At 37.0% G+C, this 21,174-nt stretch overlaps 1 protein-coding gene and 1 non-coding gene across 4 annotated transcripts in view; both read right to left on the reverse strand.

The window, feature by feature from the left end:
- BCAP29 (B cell receptor associated protein 29) overlaps nucleotides 1-21,174 on the reverse strand; it is a 46,819-nt gene that overhangs the window by 13,606 nt on the left and 12,039 nt on the right. For all 3 annotated transcript variants that reach the window (XM_027574857.2, XM_027574858.2, XM_027574860.2), the window contains exon 6: nucleotides 18,088-18,196. In XM_027574857.2, the coding sequence (XP_027430658.1) occupies nucleotides 18,088-18,196 (109 nt within the window). The remainder of the gene's footprint in view (nucleotides 1-18,087; nucleotides 18,197-21,174) is intronic.
- LOC113912106 lies at nucleotides 14,676-14,809 on the reverse strand. The gene has a single exon (XR_003516725.1). It is a non-coding gene; the product is annotated as a small nucleolar RNA U109 (small nucleolar RNA).

Below are 21,174 nucleotides of genomic sequence, written 5' to 3' on the forward strand. Positions count from 1 at the left end.
AAATTCAACATCCATTTAGGATAAAACTCTCAACAAAGTGGATACAAAGAGAATGCACCTCAACATAATAAAGGTCATATATGACAAACCCAGAGCTAACATTACACTCAACTGTAAAAAGCTGAAAGCTTTCTTCTAAGATCAGGAACATGACAAGGATGCCTGTTCTCACCACTTTTATTCAACATAGTATTGGAAATCCTAGCCATAGCAATTAAGCAAGAAAAAGAAAAGGCATTTAAATTGGAAAGGAAAAAGGAAACTGTCACTATTTACAGGTGACATGATACTATATATAGAAAACATTCAAGCCTCTATGAAAAAACTATATATAGAACTACCATATGATGCAGTAATCCACTTCTAGGTATTATCCAAAGAAAATGAAAACACTATTTTGAAAAGACAAAAGCACCCCTATGTTGATTGCAGAATTATTTATAAAACCCAAATTTGGAAGCAACCTACTGTCCATCAATAGATGACTGGATAAAAAAATGTGGTATATATATTTACAACGGAACATTACACAGCCATAAGAATGAAATGTTGCCATTTGCAACATAGATGGATCTGGAGGGTATTATGCTAAGTAAAATAAGTTAGAGAAAGGAAAATACCATATAATTTCACTCATAGGTGGAATCTAAAAAACAAATAAACAAACAAAACAAAACAAAAACAGAGAACAAACTGATGGTTGCCAGAAGTGAGGGGTGGGTGGGAGAGATGGATGAAAAGTTGAAGGGGATTAAGAGGTACAATCTTCCAGTTACAAAATAAAGATGTGGGGATGTAATGTACAGCATAGGGAATACAGTCAATAATACTGTAACAACTTTGTATGGTGGTAGATGGTAGAACTAGACTTGCTGTGGTGACTATTTTATAATGTATATAAATATCAATTCACTATGTTGTACATCTGAAACTCATACAATATTGTATGTCAATTATTCTTAAAAATAAAGAATATTGGCCAGGAGCTTGTATTGAATAGGAGTTGATCTTAATGTTTAAAATGATTTATACTTAAATTTCTAACATGAAGAAATTATCCGGGAAATTCAATAAATCTTAGATACCAACTCATTAGTTCCTTATTTAAAGATATGAACTGTTAGGTGATAGAATGAGTCAGGAGGTCTTACATATCTATAAAAGAAGATGGAAAACCACTTTGCAGACTATCCAGAAGTTTCTCCTGATCACTCCTGGTATGAAGGTATGGCAAAACAAATGCAGGCAAATCTTATTTTTCTAGCACTTATCAAGCCAAGGTATGAGCTGTGTTTCCTATTTTGTTTTCATCTCAGTAGATATTAGTAAACCTAATGATTACTATCTTATTTATTAATTCACTCCAATTAAGAGAGGCTGTTACTGTCTAGGAGCCTTTTGGACTGTTTCCCAGTCCTTTCTCTATCTCTCGTTTTATAAAAATTATAATATTCTGTTTTGGATGCCTTCCACCTCCTTCTGGAACTGCCTTCGTGACTAAGGGATTATATAAAATTGTTATCTGACATTTGCATATGCTTATTTCATCTTGAGCCATTTTATTTTGGAAGCAGCATTTATAGGAAAGACATTATTAAACAAGGCGGCTTGAGGTGACACATCTAAGTCACTATTTCAATTTTCTCATCTGCAAAAAATGAGTTGCTATCACTCGCTGGTTGCTTTATGGGAGTGCTGAGATATTTCATGAGAATACTGGCCAGATTCAATTAGAAGCCTGGTTATGTCCTAGTCACTAGGAACTTTCTGAGGCACACACATCATTTACTAATACAGAGAATAACCCCAATTGATATTACAGTGATATGTAGTAAGCCAAAATGTTTATGTAAAATATTTGTGTAAAATGACATGTAAGCAAACCAACAATATTTGTAGTTTTACAAGTGCCAAACTTACATTAATGGAGCTGTTTGCACAGTGGGAGAAGCTGGTGAGACTAATGCACTGTGTAGATGTATCACTATGATTTCTATGTGAGATCAGGAACCACCAGCTAAGCTCTGCCAGGGAATGGAAGAGAACATTCTAGAGGCATTAGCAAGACACCTAAAGTTGGCTGTTGTACAATAGGTATAAGGATTGCAACAGAGGAAACTATTTTTAATTTGAAAATTTTCCATACATCTAGGGTTGGTTTCTTTCAGTTTATTTGGTTCTATTCTTGGGACCTTGAGAGTGAGATATATTGGAGTATTTAATGCTTAATCCTCACATGTACCATTCTTTTGCCAGTGATCAGTGACTGGACTGTTAATCTACAGCAATGCTTCCAAGACACTTGGTTCAGTAAGGAACATAAATTGTGGTTTTAATTACATTATAGTTACTTTTTTGGGTACGTGCCTATATTGTCAGGTACATGTAGATCAGATGTTTTATTCATCACTTCAATTATCACCCACATTCTTTTAACCTTATATCCATCTGTTGACAAGCTTTGTTGATTCTACTTCCTTTATATATCATCAGTCCATCCACTCTACTCTGTTACCAGTGCCCTCATCTCTAGTTTAGATTGCTAAAACAGATTTCTCATCTAGTTTCCTGGCTATTCTAATTCACTGCCCACAGTATTGTCAAAGTGATTGCCCCTCTGCCTAAATGCCCTTCAAGAGTGCCCCCGGAATGTGAACATATGAACATAAGGCCCTTCCTGATGGGTCCTAGGTTCTCTGTCCCCCTCCCACCACTGCTGCTGTCTTATGCTCCAGTCACAGTGAGCTCCTTGTATTTCAAAAGTGCTGTACTCTTTTAGTTATATGCTGCTCATTTTGTTAAAACATCTTTGCTCATCTTTCACCTCCCTGCCTCACTCATTTGTTCCCATTTCCTCTCGCTAATGAACATTTATCCTTCAAAATGTCAAGAAATTGTCCTTGATTTCCACTGTTGGCTTCTACGTCATCTGGAGCTCACCTCAACTATAACACCCACGATGCTGAAGTGTAGCTATGTTCCCACTAGACTGTGGACTACTCAGGAAAGAGAACCGTGTCTTGTCTCTCTGTTCTGAGAACCCAGCACACAGAAGGTACTTAAAATACGTGCCTTGAAGGAAGGAAAAAAATGGATAAATTGAGAAGTCTAAGCTCTAAGCATCTGAAAAATTCACGTGTGTAACCAGTTCATTTCCTGAGATTGTGATAAATGTCAGGTAAACAATGAAGTATCACTCTATTCACCTGATAGGAATCTTGGTTGCAACTGAAAACAATTATATCTTTAATCAAAAAACAAAACATTCATTCCAATAATGGAATGAATAGTAATGGGGATGAAAGGTAGAGCATGGGAAGTATAGTCACTGGTATTATAACAGCACTGCATGATGAACAGATGATGGCCATACTTGTGGTGACATAGCATAAGGTGTACAGTTGTCAAATCATTATGTTGCACCCTTGAAACTGATGTAACACTGTGTGTCAACTATACTTCAACTAAGAAAATATGCTGGATAGCTGGAGAGCAAACAGATGATTTTAAAATATTTTGATAAAAATATAATCATGTTACAAATATCTCATGTTAACTCAAAATTAAAAACAAAAACCAAACAGTATTACAGAAGCCAGTTCAATTAAAAAAAAACAAAAACAAAAACCAAAAACACTGACTCTAGGAATGGGGCTGGATATATGCAAGATAAGCCTAGAGCATCTTGTAGTGTCAGATAAGGAAGTACTCAAAAAATGAAAATAAAACAAAAAAAACCCCCACAATAATGGGGATATGTCAAAGGGACATGGAAGCCAAATGAAAGAGCTCTCAATGGCTAGAGCTGAAACAACAAAAATAAGAGAAGTGTTAAATTGCAATCCAAAGTATAAGATGAATACCCACAAGTCATAAATAAATGAAGAAAGAAATAAATAGGGGTAAACACACAAATCTCTGCAGAAGAGTTCCAAATAATTTATATAGACACTCCACCCTCAAGGAGAGTAACCGTTTTTCTAAAGATTTATATTTGAGAGAGAGAGAGAGAGAGAATACATGTACGCGCAAGCAGGGAGAGGAGCAGAGAAAGAGGGAGAGAGAGAATTTCAAGCTGACTTCGTGATGAGCATGGAGCCCCACTTGGCGCTTGATCCCACAACCCCAAGATCATGACCTGAGCCAAAACCAAGAGTCAAGACGCTCAACCGACTGAGCCACCTAGGCGCCCCATAGAGTAATGATTTCTTAAGTGTGAGCTATGACTTCCTTTTAAAAAGTGCATTATGGAAACAGGGAATAAAAAAGGTAACTTTACAGTAGAGAACCCTGACAAACACTACCAAAGTCAGGTGATCAAGGTCAACCCCAGTAGTGATAAATCATGTTGGTATGTACTCTTGATGTGATGTGATGAGAGTGGCACTTGACCTCTGTGACTTTCCTCTCATATCCCACAACCCTAGTCTAACCACAAGATAAACATCAGATAAATGCCAACAATATTCTACAAAATACCTGATCACTACTGCCCCAAACTGTCAGAAGTCATCAAAATAAGGCAAGTCTGAGAAGTTATTATAGCCAAGAGGAGCCTAAGGAGACATAACTATCAAGTGTGCTGTTGTATCCTGAATGAGATCCTGGAAAGGAAAAAAAACAACAACAAAAACATCAGGTGAAAACGAAGGAAATCTGAATAAACTAGGGAATTTAGTCAATAATAATGTATCGAGACTGGTTCATTAATTGTATAAATGTACCACATTAATGTAAGACATCAATAATAGGGGAAATGTAGTATGGGGTACGTGGGAATTCTCTGTACTAATCTTACCAATTTTTCTGTAAATCTAAACTGTTTTAACATAAAAAAATTTATTTAAAAAAAGTACAAGGGGAACACAACAAAACAAAACACTATACATACAGGATCAGATATAACAACCTTCATTAGGCTATAAGTACTATCTAAGTAAGAACCTATCAAATAGGATATGCCTGATTCCTTTGTTCTAAATAAAGAAAAATTTAGTTAAAATTTTCTTTTGTAAAAAATCTTTATATGTTTTTCAAGGACCAAGAGGTAATATTTTAAAAAGTCAGTGAGCAAGCAGTATGAAGGTGAATAAAGGAAAAGCAGATATTCTAGTAAAGAAGCATGAGCTTAATACATTAAATATTTAAAATCAGAGTTCATAAGAAGAGTTGTTATGCAATCATATATTAGGGTCAATATATAGAAGGGTGGTGAGAAATAAGCTCCTTAACAGTGATGGCAAATCTTTCCCATTGCATCAAGATTATGAGGAAAGGGGCACCTGGTTGGCTCAGACAGTTAAGCATCCAACTCTTAATTTCAGCTCAGGTCACAATCTCAGGGTCATCAGATCGAGCCCTGTGTTGGGCTCTGCACTCAGCATGGAGACTGCTTGAGATTCTCTCTCCCTCTGCCTCTGCCCCTCCCTGCATGCTCTCTCTCAAAATAAATAAATACAATCTTAAAAAAGATAGTATGAGGAAGGAGATTTTTCTTCTGGTCTCTAACTGCTGAGGTTCCTGTTGTTCATGACATAAAAGAGAAAGCTGTTACACAGATGAAACTGTCCCAAGACAAGGGAGTTACCTACTCATCTATCCATTCAAAAACTTCCTAGGCAGCAGGCATTTTTCTGAGCGCTGAGTGAAGAGATAGCTAAGGTCTCTGTTCTCATAAAAGCCATTTGCTAAATCTGGGAGGAAGACACACGATATAGAGACCATCCAAGTACTAAGTGTCATGCAGAAGTTCAGACAGATCGCTGGCAGAGTGAGTGACTAGATGACTACAAGAGACTGGGCAGTCAGGAAGAGTTTCTCTAGAGTGGTGGAATTTAAGCAACCATCAGTACTGTCTGCTGAGAGAGCCTATAAATAATGATGAGCGGGTAGGAATGGGCATACCCAGGATCCAGATCCTGTTTTCTAAATCCCATTTTCTGCTTAAAGGAACCAAGGCTCATTGCGGAAATGGTTGATAAAAGGGCTGGAGAAGGAAAAGTGTAAAGTGAGCTTGGAATGTCTCATTATACCAGAAACTGAGTACTTACAGAATGGGGAAATGCCAAAATGATACGAGACCCCTCTTGAAAAGACTCTGCCAATTCTGAGACAATTTGAACAAAAAGCATAATGCTCATAATGGATTCTAACCAACTGAAAGAATTAAAGAAACAAATAAATAACTAGGGGATAAAGGAAGACTCCTCCTTATCACAGAATGGCATCTAACAGATGTAGAAGGAATAAGGGAATTAGGAAATCAACATTTGGAAAATATCCAAATAATAAGTGAGAGAATATTACAAAGAGAGTGAGAGAAAAAGAGAAGGCAAATGTAAAGTGTAACTGAGTGAAGGGTACAGAGGAATTTCTTGATATTATTCTTGCATCTTTCCCGTGAGTCTGAAATTATGCCCGAATAACAAGTTAAAAGGAAAAAAAGACATCTGGTTATGAAGTAGAGCAGAGAAACGGGGGCAGTAACTGGAGGAATATGAGACAAAGGGAAACTTCTGTTTTTGTTCTGTTAGGTAGGAGATCCCAGAGGATGTTCGCAGGGTGACAGAAGTGCAGGAGTAACTGCAGAAACAAAGTCCTGGAGACTGGGATCCATAGCACTAGATGAGGGATGGAAACTTAATCCACGGGAACCCATGAGCCCAGCTGCAGGACGGTAGTTTGGTGGTGAGAAGATGAAGTTTTTGTCTGATTAATTCTTTGTGCCCAATGAAAGAGGGTGAACTTAGAATTTCAAAGTGCAATGAGATCTGATAGTTCTGGAGAGTAGAAAGGGGATTTTAGAGAAGTGCAATAGGACCGTCATGCATGTTGAGGACCTACAGAATTTAGTGACTGTTTATTTAAAGCAAAAAGTTGGTCCCCTCGGCAATGCTGACATGTTTGGGAGCAGGTGCCAAGTAGGTGAAGATGTGACCACTAACCAGGGCTAGGTCCTAGAGAGAGCCAGGGAGTAGAGGAGGAAGGGAGAAGGGAGGAGCGAGGAGGTAAGGAGATGAAGGAGATGAGTAGTTAGCAAGAACATAATTAGGATAAACCATGAAATCGGAATTGGGTAAGGAGGGAAGAGAGGGCACCAAAGTCAGTGTTTGGAACAAGAGCTGCATACTGGGGACACAGAGCTGACTTAGACATGGCCCTGGCCTTCAGAGCACTTATCATCTAGTAAGAAAGCCAAACGAATAAAAAGGACATTTCTACAGAGCGCACTATCACATAAGCAACGATGCCGCAATATGGCGGCCCACAAGGTGGCCCCTCAGTCCAGATGGAAGGGAGTTTCAGGGAGGCTTCATGGCAATGCTGGAGCTGAAGGATGAGCGTAAGCTATCAAGAGTGAAGGATTAAGGAAGGAGATCCGTGGTCCTGGGCAAAGGGGAGAAGTAGGGAAACACCACTGTAAGGAGAACTCCCAACTACGATATTTAATGGAGTAGGAGTATAACATTTAGATTGGACAAGGCTGGGCGACAGAGCTGGAGATGACGGTGGGGGCCAGATCACAGAAGATTATGTGTATCATCCTGGAGAGCTGCAAAGGTGACAGGCACCAAGGAAGAGTTTTAAATAGCGCAGAGGCATAATCAGATCTTTGGTGTTGAAAAACTACTCTGGTGGCAATATGAAGAAGCCAAACGAAAGGCGCAAAGACTAAACAGGGACATGCTTTACAAGCTGCATGCTCTGCAGGAGGAGGATTAAGACATTTCTGGAATGGAAACAAAGCTGCACAACTAATTATATCACAGAGTCAACATTAGTAAATAAAACCAAATACAGATCTACTTTTCTCCTGCACAGAACAAAGGGAAAAAAATGAATGATTACTGTGCACATACAAGTGCCTGCCCATACATTCTGGGCTACTGGGAATATAGGTGAGGTTCACGGGTAAAGTGGTTTTGGGTTTTAGAAAAGACACGGACTTAAGGTGTGTAGGTATTTAGAAGTTTACTGGTACTCTGGGCCAGGGAACTTGATAAACAGGCTTTCTAATTTAATAAATAAAATCAGCCCCACTGCGTGTGCTGTTAACAAGAAGAACATCAATAAATGCATAAAGACTTCCTCAATTAATCTTAGGTTGTTTAAATGCTTAAGAAAACAATTTTGGACCTGTTACTTAGCAAAGAATAATTATAAACTATATTAATATGCTGACTTTCCACTTACAAATTGGGATGTACATTTTAGGCAAAGCACTGTGTAAGTACAGATTATACAACCTGCTTTGAAAAGGGTACACTTTCTAAAGCAATTTCATGTGTTAGCAGAAGATATACATGACATCTAGAAGAATTATCAATCCATCATATATGAGAATCGAAGGAGTTAGTTTGCGTGGGCTGTAAACAAAGAACTAGCTTTACTATATATAAGTATATATAATCTCTTAAATTATCTGATCAATATTCAACAAGCAATTAGGTACGCACCAAATTTTGTAACAATATTGATGGCGGAAGCAATTTTTTTCAGCATCACCTCATTTACATTGAAAAAGATACTCTTCTTTATTTGAAGACCTTAAATATGGGTTCCCAAACTATTTCTATAAAGGACCAGATAGTAAATATTTTTTCTGTGCCATGAACTCTGCCTAGTCTACTCAACTCTGTAGTCATAGAAAATATGTGAACGAATAAACGTGGCTTTGTACCAGCAAAGTTTAATTTATGAAAACAAGGCAGCAGGCAGGATTTGGCCCATCGTTTGCTGGCCCTTGTCCTAAAACAACACTTGTGTTATCAGTTTCTCTTAAATTATAAATTTACTCAGAACTATAGGGTCCAAATCCTACTGAAAATTTTAAGAAACCTCCTAAAAAGTTTCCAATTTTAACTCTATCAATTTTCCTTATAGAAAGAACAAAGGCTATCCAGACAGGGGGTTTGCAATGAGATTTAATTTTAGAAAAAAGAGGTTTTTTTCCCCCTCCCTTAATTTTCTAGCAATCTAACTGATTGCTTTTGATTCAGGAACCCAAAGAGGGTATAATTTGAAGAGGATGACAAATTTAATTTTGGATAGGTTGATCTGAGACTCTGGGTGGATTTTCACAATGGAAATGCCCCCATCAGGCAACCTCTAAAGCAAAAACTCTTTTTTCTTTAAAAAAAAAAAAAAAAGGCTTTAAGTAATCTCTATACCCAGCGTGGGGCTAGAACTCACAACCCTGAGATCAAGAGTCACATGCTCTACCAACTGAGTCAGCCAGGTGCCCCTAAAGCAAAAACTCATGCTCCAGTTTCGAAAGCAAAAACAAATCCATCTTACTGGTGTTCATCACCCAGAAACACTGGCATTTAAAACACCCTGGGCCCAACTAATACCTTTCCAAGACACCCACAGAAAAGAACAGAGCTATTATTTTACGTTGGTTTTGTAAACCAACCCCAGATTTAATTAGCAAATGAACAACTCAAACATCTAACACTGCATGTTATACCATTGATCAGACTCTGAAAGGTCTTTTTCTCTTTTTCAATATAGACGCTTGTGAAAGATTTTACCTTTAATTTGATTGCCTTTTCATTATGATATACAAAAAAGGCAGTATTATACGGATTTGCAAAGTAAGATAGTGTCAGAAAAATCTCTTAACTTGAGGAAAAGGTTTTAAATTAGTTTTGACAAAAATTTTTAGGTTGAAAATTCAGGTATTAAACTTTTCTTTTTAAAACGCTTCAGCATTCCTTGTTTAACTTGGAAACTTTTCTGATAGAAATAACAACAACAACAATGGTAAAGCCTAGCAATTTACTAAATTTGAACACAAAGCAGGCACTGGGCTGTGTACTTTATATGCAATGACTCCATGAAGAACTACAGCTTAGGGTTAAGTATCTTCCCCAAGGTCACAGAGAGGCTATTATGCAAAAGCTGGTCTCAAATGAAGTATGAGTAACTTCAAACTCTGCATTTCCAAATATCAGATGCTTTTAGCATCTTCAAACAAACGGTGCAAGAGAATTCTTAAATAAAGACATTTACACATTTGAGAGCTATTTTATTTTCTTCTCTATCTAAATCTCTGTCTACAAATTATTTGGTGAAAGACTGTTTCTGCTTTACATTTTCTTGCTAAAAACCTGCTGCTGTCTCTGGACTTATTTTAGAATAAATGGTGGACTTGTAAGCATGGTACTCATGGTCCCTAGATCTTGTCTCAGATTGCCTGCCAGCCTCATCATGCCCACTCCATAAACCTGGCCATAAACCCTTCTCTTAGGCATAACGGCCTTTAATCCTTATATCATGTGCATTCCTGAGGCTAGGGGAAGACATGGCCGTCTCTGCTTCTGAAACCTCTCTCATCCCTGAGACCAAGCTCAAATACCTCCCCCATAAAATTTTTCTAAACTCTGCCAGTAAGAATTCATCACTTTCTCCTCTGTGCTACCGCAGCCCTTTTGAGTTTCCCTAGTGTTCTCACTAGAGATCCTTGAAGACAGGAATGACAACGTATTCGCCTTGGTAACCCTCCCAGCATCCAGCACAATACTTTATATATGGCAGGTACACGGAAAAGTTCATAAACGGATTGGAACAAAGACTCCATGTTGCTAAAACCGCTTGAATATGTAACCCTGCAGGAACATGTGGCCATCTGTAGAAACGCAAACCCCATGAACTGACCCTATAAAAACTGCTGAGGGGTATTGGTTCATGAAGGTTGTGGGGACTTCTATGAAGCAGAAGAATGTGCATATTAATCTAGTGTAGAGGGCAAAGCAAGTTCCAGGAAAATCACTTGAAGACTTCTCAAAATGAAATACAAACCTTCAGAAGAGTTGGGTAAATAAAAATTTACCTCAACAGAAATCTCCTGCCAATAATTGAGAAGAAGATGAAACAAGATGGGGAAGGAGGAAGTGAAGGAAAATACTACTGGTTTTCAAATTTGGAAGAAAAGATCAAATTGCAGTTATCTGTGAGGTAGTCCAGGGAGAGAGAAAGGAGCATGGCTGAGCGATCGTCTTTGCTTCCCAAGCTTCAGATTCCTCATGTATCCTAACTTCCTCCAACTCATATTAGCCACATACTTCTCACTCTTGCAATTTCAAAATACCTTTCAAAGATGTCTTATTTTTTTAAAGATTTATTTATCTGAGAGAGGGAGAGAGAGAGAGCATGCATGTTGGGGGAGGGGGAGAGGGAGAGACAGAATCCTCAAGCAGACTCCCCACTAAGCATTGAGCCTGACATGGGGCTTGATCTCATGACCCTGAGATCATAACCCAAGCTGAAACCAAGAGTCAGATGCTTGACCGACTGAGCTACCCACGTACCCCTCAAAGATATTTTAAAATTTTAGATGAAAATTTTGTAATTATACTTAGCATTTGATATTATAAATGCCTTCTTGGTCGTCAGCAGGCTTCATATTACTAATACACATTGCAAAGTAGAGGTGTCTGCCTGGAACCCAGGGGATCTTTACTACTAGTTAAATGACTGAGAGTTAGATGGCCAGAGGTGAATCGTTACCAGGTAGAACCTCTGATTCTTCTCAGCCTAAGCCTCAAATGTTGGTATGTGTCAGAGTTCTATGTTCAGACCTCTTCTCACTCAATACAGTCTTCTTTGATTTTCCCATTAACTCCTTGACTTAACTGTCAGCATTATCCATATGTATGATAGCTTAGACTCTAGCTTGAGATGACCTTTCTTCTAAGCTTTGAATTTGTATTTCCAACTGTTCTTTGGGCATTTTCACTAGGATATCCTGATGGCCCCTCAAACTCAGCATATTTATAACCACACTTATTTTATCCACTTTGCCTCTCTCCAAATAAAAGAAGGCACCCCAAATCTCCTTTGGTCTTAATCTAGGTTAAAAGTATTACCTACCTAGGGGCGCCTGGGTGGCTCAGATAGTTGAGTGTCTGCCTTGGGCTCAGGTCATGATCCCAGGGTCTTGGGATTGAGCCCCACATCGAGCCCCACATCAGGATCCTGGCTCGGCGGGGAGTCTGCTTCTCCCTCTCCCTCTGCCTCTCCCCCTGCTCATGCTCTCTCTCTCTCTCTGTATCTCTGTGTCTCAAATGAATAAAGTCTTTAACAACAACAACAAAAAAGTATTACCTACCTAGTCAACCAAATTAGAAACCTGGAGTCATCTTAAATTTCTGCTTTCCCTCATTCCCCTAATCTTGTTGGTTCTGCCTGCCTCCTAAAATCTCTCTCGTGATGAAATTATATAACCCTGAGGACAGAAAGAAGATTCCACAAGTTTCCAGAAGGCAAAACAAAACAAAACAGGCCATATACAAAAAGAATCTGGGACTGGAATGACTCTGGCCCTATCAACAGAAACAGCAGAAGCAAGAAGATAATGGAGCACTGCATTCAAATTTCTGAGGTTAAGCATTTTTCAACAAAGGGTAAGGCTAAAATAATGATAGTTATTTTCAGAAAATAATGATTTCCAGACATTCATGGCTTCAAATTGTTTACCTTTCATGTACTCTTCCTCAGGAAGCTACTGGATGATATGTTCTACCAAAAGGAGAGAAAAGTGGAAAACACAGAACTCAGGAAAGAGGGTAGCAGCACAGGAAAGAGGCAAAGGGGTTTTCACGACAATGATAAATAGTAGGTACATACTTATAATAATGTGATGAAAGAAAAATTATGATATGCTTATATTGGAATGATGGGGGATGGGAAATGTGTCTGAGGAGCTGGGCAAGAGAGCTAAGTTCTTCTCTTCCATGTAAGAAAGTCAAAGAGAAAAATCCCACACACTGAAAGATCAAAAAACAGCTACCTAAACATTGCATTTAGAAATCTGGAGGTGAGAAGAAACAGCTAAATGAGTTGAATGTAGCTGTTTCTGGGGATGGGTCTCAGGGAATTGCTATTTTTCACTGTAAGCCCTGTAGTACTTTTGACTTCTAGTATTTCTGTATATGACAACTCTGGTAAAATTAAAAAAAAAAAAGAATTAGGTACTCTGTTTAAGCATTATAGTGACTACTTTGTGTTATAATTCCATAAGGAAAGATTCTTGGAGAGAAAAGATCTAAAGATCTAGTCTTATTTTTTATTTCCCCAATATTTGTAATGAAAAGAACATGCGGATTTCTTTAATCATTTCTCCTCTCCTGCAATTATATTATTCCATATCAGTATTTCAATAGATGTTCTAAACAAACAACCACACTATAACCTAGTGAGAAATGGTTATGTCTCACCCAAGAGAGTTAAGATTTGTAGCCCCATTCCATATAACACACTTGAGCTATGAGCTAAACATGCCAGGCCCTGTCCTAATGATTCTAAGCCTATGTGAAACATTTTTCTCCTGTGAGGAATATGGCTTAATTAACCACCTGCTGAACTTCAGTTTGGAAGAAAGGTAACTTACGGTGAAAAATTTTCTCTCATGAAAAATAAATGCAATTTTAAGGGTCAAAAAGCCACAGTAAAAATAGTTCTTGATGGTCACTTTTGCTAAATTGTATTATTTGGAGATACATAGACATTAAAGGTTAACTAGCCTATTCCTTCACTTTACAGAAAACAGGCCTAAAAAAGGTTCAGTGACTTGACTAGAACGACCCAGTATGTTTTCAGATTTTGCAAGATGATTCATGTCACTTAGCAATGGTTAAACAACTTCTACTATGTAGTATCTACTCTCAAAGTAAAGATGGGAACAGACTCAATCAATTAGATAATTCAAGCCCAAAAAACGAATGCCTTAGATTACCTGGATATTTGGGAGGGAGTTTGTTTTTTTATCCTTTTCACTGTACATGTAAAAGAAATTCATTACAGAAAATAATTTCAACTCCAGAAAATAATAAATTCTTTGTACATGCCAAAGACAACTGCTATTAATAGTTTGGTTCAATTTTTTTTTTTGCTTAATTAGTATACTATTAATTACATAATGCCTATTATCACATCCATCAAATAAACTGTACTATTATTTTTTAATATGGACTTTTCTTCAGTTATTAAAAGAAGGCAAGGAGATGGCAGAGGCAGAAACTTCCAGATATATAAACAGAGGAGAAAAAAAATCTGAATTTCTTATTCAAATTATAAAAGCTCATTAAAAGGAAATAAAGCAAAAACTGTGACCAAAACTAACACATTTTTTTAACTATTAACAACTTTAAAATAAGGTGATGGCTTTGATATAGCTACAAATTAAAGACAGTTCATGCTCACAAAACTTTTGAACTGTAAAACATGCTTACGTTAGACTTTGAGAATTTATTTTTAGATAAATAGATGGCTCAAATAACTCATTTGCAAGGAATTGGAAAGCCCTCAGTTTTATTTCTTTTTCTTTTTCTTTTTTTTAAGTAGGCTCCATGCCCAGTGTGGAGCTCAGCGTGGAGCCTGAAGTCACGACCCCGAGATCAAGACCCCTGTGGAGATGAAGAGTTGGACACTCAACCAACTGAACCCCCAGGCACCCCATCCCTCAGTTTTAAATCTGTGTAAGAAGCTTATGTCTTATTTTCATTATGCTCCATGTTAAAAGATCTTACAATAAATAATTTGAAAAGTTCTTTAAAAAATTGCTGATGGAACGAAAGAGGAAGGAAGGAAGGAGGGAGGGATGGAGGGAGGATAAAGGCAGGATCAAGGAATTTGCCTCAATCACTTTTTTGTCTCTTCTTCTTCTTTTCCCTTTATGTAGGAGAACGAGTAGGCTACTACTCAACCTCCACGATATGACTGGCAGCTCCGAGAACTCCTTTTAAGATGTAGCATGTTATGAATACATTCCCGCTCATAAAGGAATAGGAGAAATTTCCACACGAAAATCACCTTTTTCTTTTTTTAAGTAAGCTCTACGCCCAGTGTGGGGCTTGAACTCATGACCCTGAGATCAAGAGTCCCATGCTTTACTGACTGAGCCAGCCAGGTGGCCCAAAACTCAATCACTTTTAGTTTTTTTTAATTTTTATTAAAAACATTTTTGTTCTGTTTTATTTAAGAAATCTCTACACTCCACATCAGGCTCGAACTCATGAGCCTGAGATCAAGAGTCCCATGCTCTTCCAGCTGAGCCAGCTGGGCGCCCTCACTTTTAAAACTGTATCTACTTTTACCATTGTGTGAATGCAGGCAATGACTGAATGGTGTTTTCTCTAGTTAATATATACTGAGAAGGTACTTATTTATAAGCATAAATGCCAAGAAGGTATTTATTTGTAAGAATAAAAACCAGGAGCTATCCTGGGAGACTCCTTTGAAGTCAATCTCCTTGGACATCCATAAGGTTTTCCACTGTATACAAGATCTATTTTTATTGTGAAAGCTTCTAAGCTTTTTTATTATTATTATGTGAGCTTTGTAAATTCTTCAAAGCTAAGTTCTCATTTTTCATGGCAGTGCCCTTTCCCAATTACTCCACATAGTGGGGTATCAGAGTTATTGTTAAACAGATCATTAAAAATGACAGATCAGGTCCTTACACCTGACTAAGTTAGTCCTGACTATAAATTAGGTGCTTTGGGACATGCATGCCCTCTTTTGGATCACTAGGGTCATATTACTGCACTGAAGCACAGACAATTTACTAACTCTGGTCCAAATCTGAGCTGGTGATTAAAAACTGATGGAGTGTTTGGCACTACTAATACAGTATTCTTAATACCTGTATTCAGCACACCGCTTTTCCAATTTGAGGCTAACCAGATTAAATAAACATTTGTACTTACGCTTTATCGCCATTAGTATACTTTGGAGAAAATGTTTCACTTAGATTAAACAAACACCAAGAGTAAGAAAATTCATATTGAAATACTCTATTTGCCTCCATTAGGAGACAAATCACACTGCTTTTCTATTCAATTTTCAAATATAAAAGAACTTTCTGAAACATTTCTTAAGCACTGTCAGCCTTAATATCCTCAATGTTGAGAAATCAATGACGATTTTGGAACGATAATAGGTACCAACCACTGTGCTACTGAATTCATCTGAATCTCTTGCACTATTAGTTGATGTAACTTCTTAGTTCTTGTCTTAATGAACTTGACTGGAATATATCAAGAGAACATAGCCAAAGATATATCTCCTTTAGAAGAATTTTCATCTTCTCAAGGTCACTGATACTGTTATGTGAAATAATAATTTTGGGTACATACAATGTGTTCATAAAATATTACACATCTTGCAGAAACCTAACAGGACATACTCAAACAGGTAAAATCTGCTTTTACCTCAACACTGATTCACTCTGAAATTAGGTTTGTAGTCTACACTTTAAACACAGAAGCCGGTATCTCTTGCTATCAGATTATAAACACAATGTCTATATTATCAAAGAGTTCATCTACTCCAAACATCTCAATTATCTGTTAAAGAAATATACAGTTTCTTTATATTACTCTAAAATAATATTAGGTTTAGAGTTATATTTCAGCCTTATAAAGTCAAAGCTCCAAATATCTTAAAGTTGGGATTTTTGAAAGGCAAAGGAAAAAGAAACTAAACTGCCTAAAGTTAAGATAGGTGTACCGTGGCAAACAACCTGTTGTCTTTTATTTTTCTACCACCCTTTTTACATTAAGAGAGGGATCCATGCCATGGCTGGTATAAAAAAAAGCAAGATTTTGAAACAATTTTTTTTATACTAATTAAAGGTATTTTGGAAATAGTCCCTTGCATTCTTCAAAAGGATTAGCAGCAATATTTTATGTTGGGTAAAAAAAAAAAATACTCCTTCTCTTCTTAAATGTCCAATGTAAAGGGTGGGTGATTACTATATTTATTTTCATATAAGTGTTAAAACTTCTTCATCCTGTTAAAACTTGATCATGTTCCAAATCTTTTGTAACAACAGAAGAGGCAACAGTATCAACAATGAATTTTGGGCTATACTACACCAACTACATAATACCTATCTTGTCTAGAAGAGTAACTTATTTTTTAACTTACTGCCTCTAAACTAATCTTTTTTTTTCACTTTAAATAAGAAGTAGGAAAGCAATTAAAGAATTTTATATCATATGAAACATCCTATGGATTTTTGTTTTTACAGAATCGGCTTTTATCTTTGGGCTTTCCATATCAATTCAAATACATCTTGATGAAGTAAACTCTACCCAAATATTGTAAATAGATAATCAATAAAGCAAGTTGTAGTATAAAAAACTTTTAAGCCGAGATCTATTTAAAAAAATATAAACCTACAAATGGTCTAAAGTAGGTCCTTGATTCAGTCACTGAACATTCTCCAATTTACCTCCAACATAAAGTGGTGGAAGAGATTTGAAATCGGAGAAGGTCTATGCATTGATCATTATCTTAACTCTGGCAGGCTGAGAGGTCTGCCACTGTCTGGACAACATCAAGGAATATGTTATATGTAAGGATGTTGCCCAGGGGTCAAGCCACAGATTTTTACTCAGAGTTTCCTGGAATGACACTGGACTTGGGGTACCTACTTTTCTGTGTTATGTGGCTATAGGCAATAACAATTTTTTCTTTGACGAAGAAGAACATGCTATCAGAATTACTAAGAAACAAAAAATCATAGAAGAAATAGCTGCCTTCCCAAGTCCTGATCGCAATGTATTTTAGAATAAGTCATTCAAATTGTCAACAATCCCAGATTGTTGCTTACTCTACACTACCCATCTCTTTTCAGGGAATGCTTTCCTTCTATCTGGCAGGTAGGAAATATTAGGGTTTGAGATAAGCAATATATTTTCCTGTAACAAAAACTGTCCCCCTGCGATTGCTTCTTTCAAAGAAGAAATATACTATGATGGAAAAATGTGATTCATTTTCCAAAACTGTGTTTACAAGCAACTTTTCAGGAACATAGCTCTTGTGCTAAGGCAGGAACATCTGTATTTACAACACAGATCTGAAACACCTACATGTTTTTCTGTATAACAGAGCATGTTTCTCTTGGCCAAAACCATGTTTTATCTTCATATTTGAGCAGGAATTTATAAATAGGTCACTCTTGGTATTTTAGCCAGAAGAACACTGAGCCATTAGTTTTGTTTTAGGGAAAACAGTGAAGTGTAACCACATAAAATATCATGCTACACTTTCTACTTCCGCACATGCACACGAAGTTACCATCTGAAGTCTTCTTTAATTCAGTTTTCAGTTTTTCCTGGTCTTCTACTAGTTTTTTATTTTCTGCTTCCAAAATGTGTTCCTCTTCCTTGGCATAGCTTTTCAAGAGCTATCAGAAAAGAAAGTTATGGAAAGTAAGCTTAGACTGCAACAACCACATATTATTTCAGGAAATAGGCTGAATAACATATTTAAAATTATTGGGTCTTTATTTGATTCTTTGTCCTTTTAGTATTTTATAATTTTCTACAATGTACTTTTGCTGATAGAAACTTGATATTTGAAAAACAAAAAGATTTCTTCTTACTAAGGCTGAAATCTCTGAAATGAAAATTAGAGTTTCTGGTTGGGCTATAATTAAAATTATGTTTTGGAAAAGTATTTAGGTAAGTAATGTAAATGCCTCCATTAAGTGTGTGATGTAAATCTAAGGAAAAAAAAACGGTTCTGAGGATGATATTAATTGGTAAACCATTATGTTCCAATTACAGAGCTGTCTACTCAGACTATTTTTATGCAGACCAATGTGTAAAAAAGGAATATAACGTCAGGGTGGGGATGGGCAAGTGTAAAATGATAGCGCCATCTCTATGCTTGGAAAATTCTACCTAATTCTGAATAGTCATTGAATAGTCCCCAAATTACTCTATTCAGTTAATCTTTTACAATGTTTTTTATATTTTAAAATCTAAGAGGGCTTTTAAAATGTTTTTTGTATGTTTGTCCATCTTTTCTGTTTTTTTTTTTTTTAAGATTTTATTTATTTGTCAGAGAGAGAGAGCACAAGCAGGGGGGAACGGCAGGCAGAGGGAGAAGCAGGCTCCCTGATGAGCAAGAAGCCCAATGAAGGACTCCATGCCAGGACCCTGGGATCATGACGTGAGCCAAAGGCAGACGCTTAACTGACTGAGCCACCCAGGTGTCTCTGCAGATCGTCTTTTCTAGGCAAGAAAAGTTAAGATCAGAATACTAGAATATTTGACTAAAATAAAAATATCATGGAGTAAAAATTTCATAATCTGTATGTCTAAAAGGAAACTACCATTGTTTTGTTTTTTAAATATTTTATTTATTTGACAGAGAGAGAGAGCACACAAGTAGGCAGAGTGGCAGGCCGAGGGAGAGGGAGACGCAGGCTCTTGCTGAGCAGGGAGCCCCATGCGGGGCTCGATCCCAGAATCCTGGGATTATGACCTGAGCCGAAGGCAGCCGCTTAACTGACTGAGCCACCCAGGTGCCCCAGGAAACTACCATTGTTAATAGATTAAGAAGCTTACTTATCTTAGAGAAATTTTAAGATATTTAAGTTACCAAGAAAGGCAAATTAATGTTTGAAAAATATGTATATACTGGCATGGGTTATTTGAATAAATAAAAGTTGCAGCAACTTGATATTGACAGTTTCCACAGTCAGGTAAAAAAAAGCAGCTCAGGCCAATTTTAAACAAAGTGGCAGAAAAGAATTTTTCTTTTGCAGGGTAATTCCTTTTCTAATGTAAGCTGGTATATCCAATAAACAAAATTCACAAAGTTCTACTGAGCATGGGCTACATGCAAATAGATTACAATTTTTACAATTAGGTGATATAAGGGATAAAAATGTAAGAGAAACATGGTCTCTGCTCTCATGTAACTTTAATCTAGTGGAAAGGATGAGACAAGAGCATAAAAACCGTAGCATAAGATCAAATACAGTACTATCGTGTTATAATCGAGTTTAAGCAGCTCAGAAGGAGGAATTAAAGCTCTAATGAATATATGACCCCAAGTTTTTTAGGAGACAAACACTAAAGTACATACTTAAGCTGAAGGAGCCTCCTATCTTCAAAATTTAAAAAAATTTTTTTAAAGAGCAGAAAGAAGCAAGATTTTTTCCAAATCTTTGTTTTGTTGCCCGCTTCAAGTTCAAAATAATCCTAGCTGTTACTTCACTGAATTCAGTTCACACAGTCTCCGGTGATTACCCAAATTGGAAGAGAACCACTGAGTTGCAGGAATGTTTACACTGACTGCTTAAATTATTATGCCATTGACTTGGAAAAGTTGGGTTTGTGTTGGTCTTGTAAATAAGCTTTCATTATTGCACCTGCAAACTTGTCCAAATTTATTATGTATGACTTGACGCTGGAGAACAACCAAGAGCCCTGGAACTGAAATTCAACAGCTAGCTACTAGCTACAATAATGCATGTGTTCCCTGTCCCACCCACCTGATACCACCGTGGTGAGTGGCTGGGAAAAAAACTGGTAAGAAGTAAAGCTCCATCACTGTTGTTATTTTAAAGCAGTTAAATTAAAAGTTAATTGGTCTTTTATAATTACTTCATTAACTGAGGATCGGAACAGAAAGGGGTCTCAGGAACCATCTGTAAGTCATTTTATAAGACAGCATACAAGGGGCACAAAACAGTGTGGTTATGAGTGTGGATTCTAAAGCCAGGCTGCTTGGATTCAAATCTTAGTTCTGTCATTATTAATTAGTTGAATGGTTTTGTGTAAGTCACTTAACCTTTCTGTGCTTCCATTTCCTCATATATAAAATACAGATAATAATAATACCAACCTCATGGGGTTGTTGCAAGAAGAACTAATACCTTACTGTGAAGGATTTGAAGCAGTACCTGGCATAGTGTTAGCTATATTTATAACCTTGGACCTGAGAACATGTGAGGTGACTTGCCCCGGGTCACAATGCTAATTACTGGTAGTTAGGACTAACACCTAAGTCTCTTGGATCTCACAGTAAACGTGCTTTCCATTAGAAAAGGTGTCTCTGATAGAGAATAAAGAGTTGTTTCAGCAATTTTATCTTTCTTTAGCTAATATTTCAAAATCTACATGAAATATCTCAAAACAGAAGTGATCTTTGATATTCTGACCTCTGGCTTTTCTTGGTTAATTAGTTACACTTTGGGCACTGACAATATTAATGTGCAGCTCACAAACTTTCTCCTTACTGTGTGCTAGCTTTAGCTCAGCATATTTACGTGTCTCTGATGATTTGAGGCCAATGACTGGGTCCTTCCAATACAAGAAGCAGTGGACCAGGACAGCATGGAATCAAAGGGGAGGAAAACAAACCAAAAAA

The sequence above is a fragment of the Zalophus californianus genome, chromosome 12 (genome assembly GCF_009762305.2).
Source record: "Zalophus californianus isolate mZalCal1 chromosome 12, mZalCal1.pri.v2, whole genome shotgun sequence".
NCBI lineage: Eukaryota > Metazoa > Chordata > Mammalia > Carnivora > Otariidae > Zalophus > Zalophus californianus.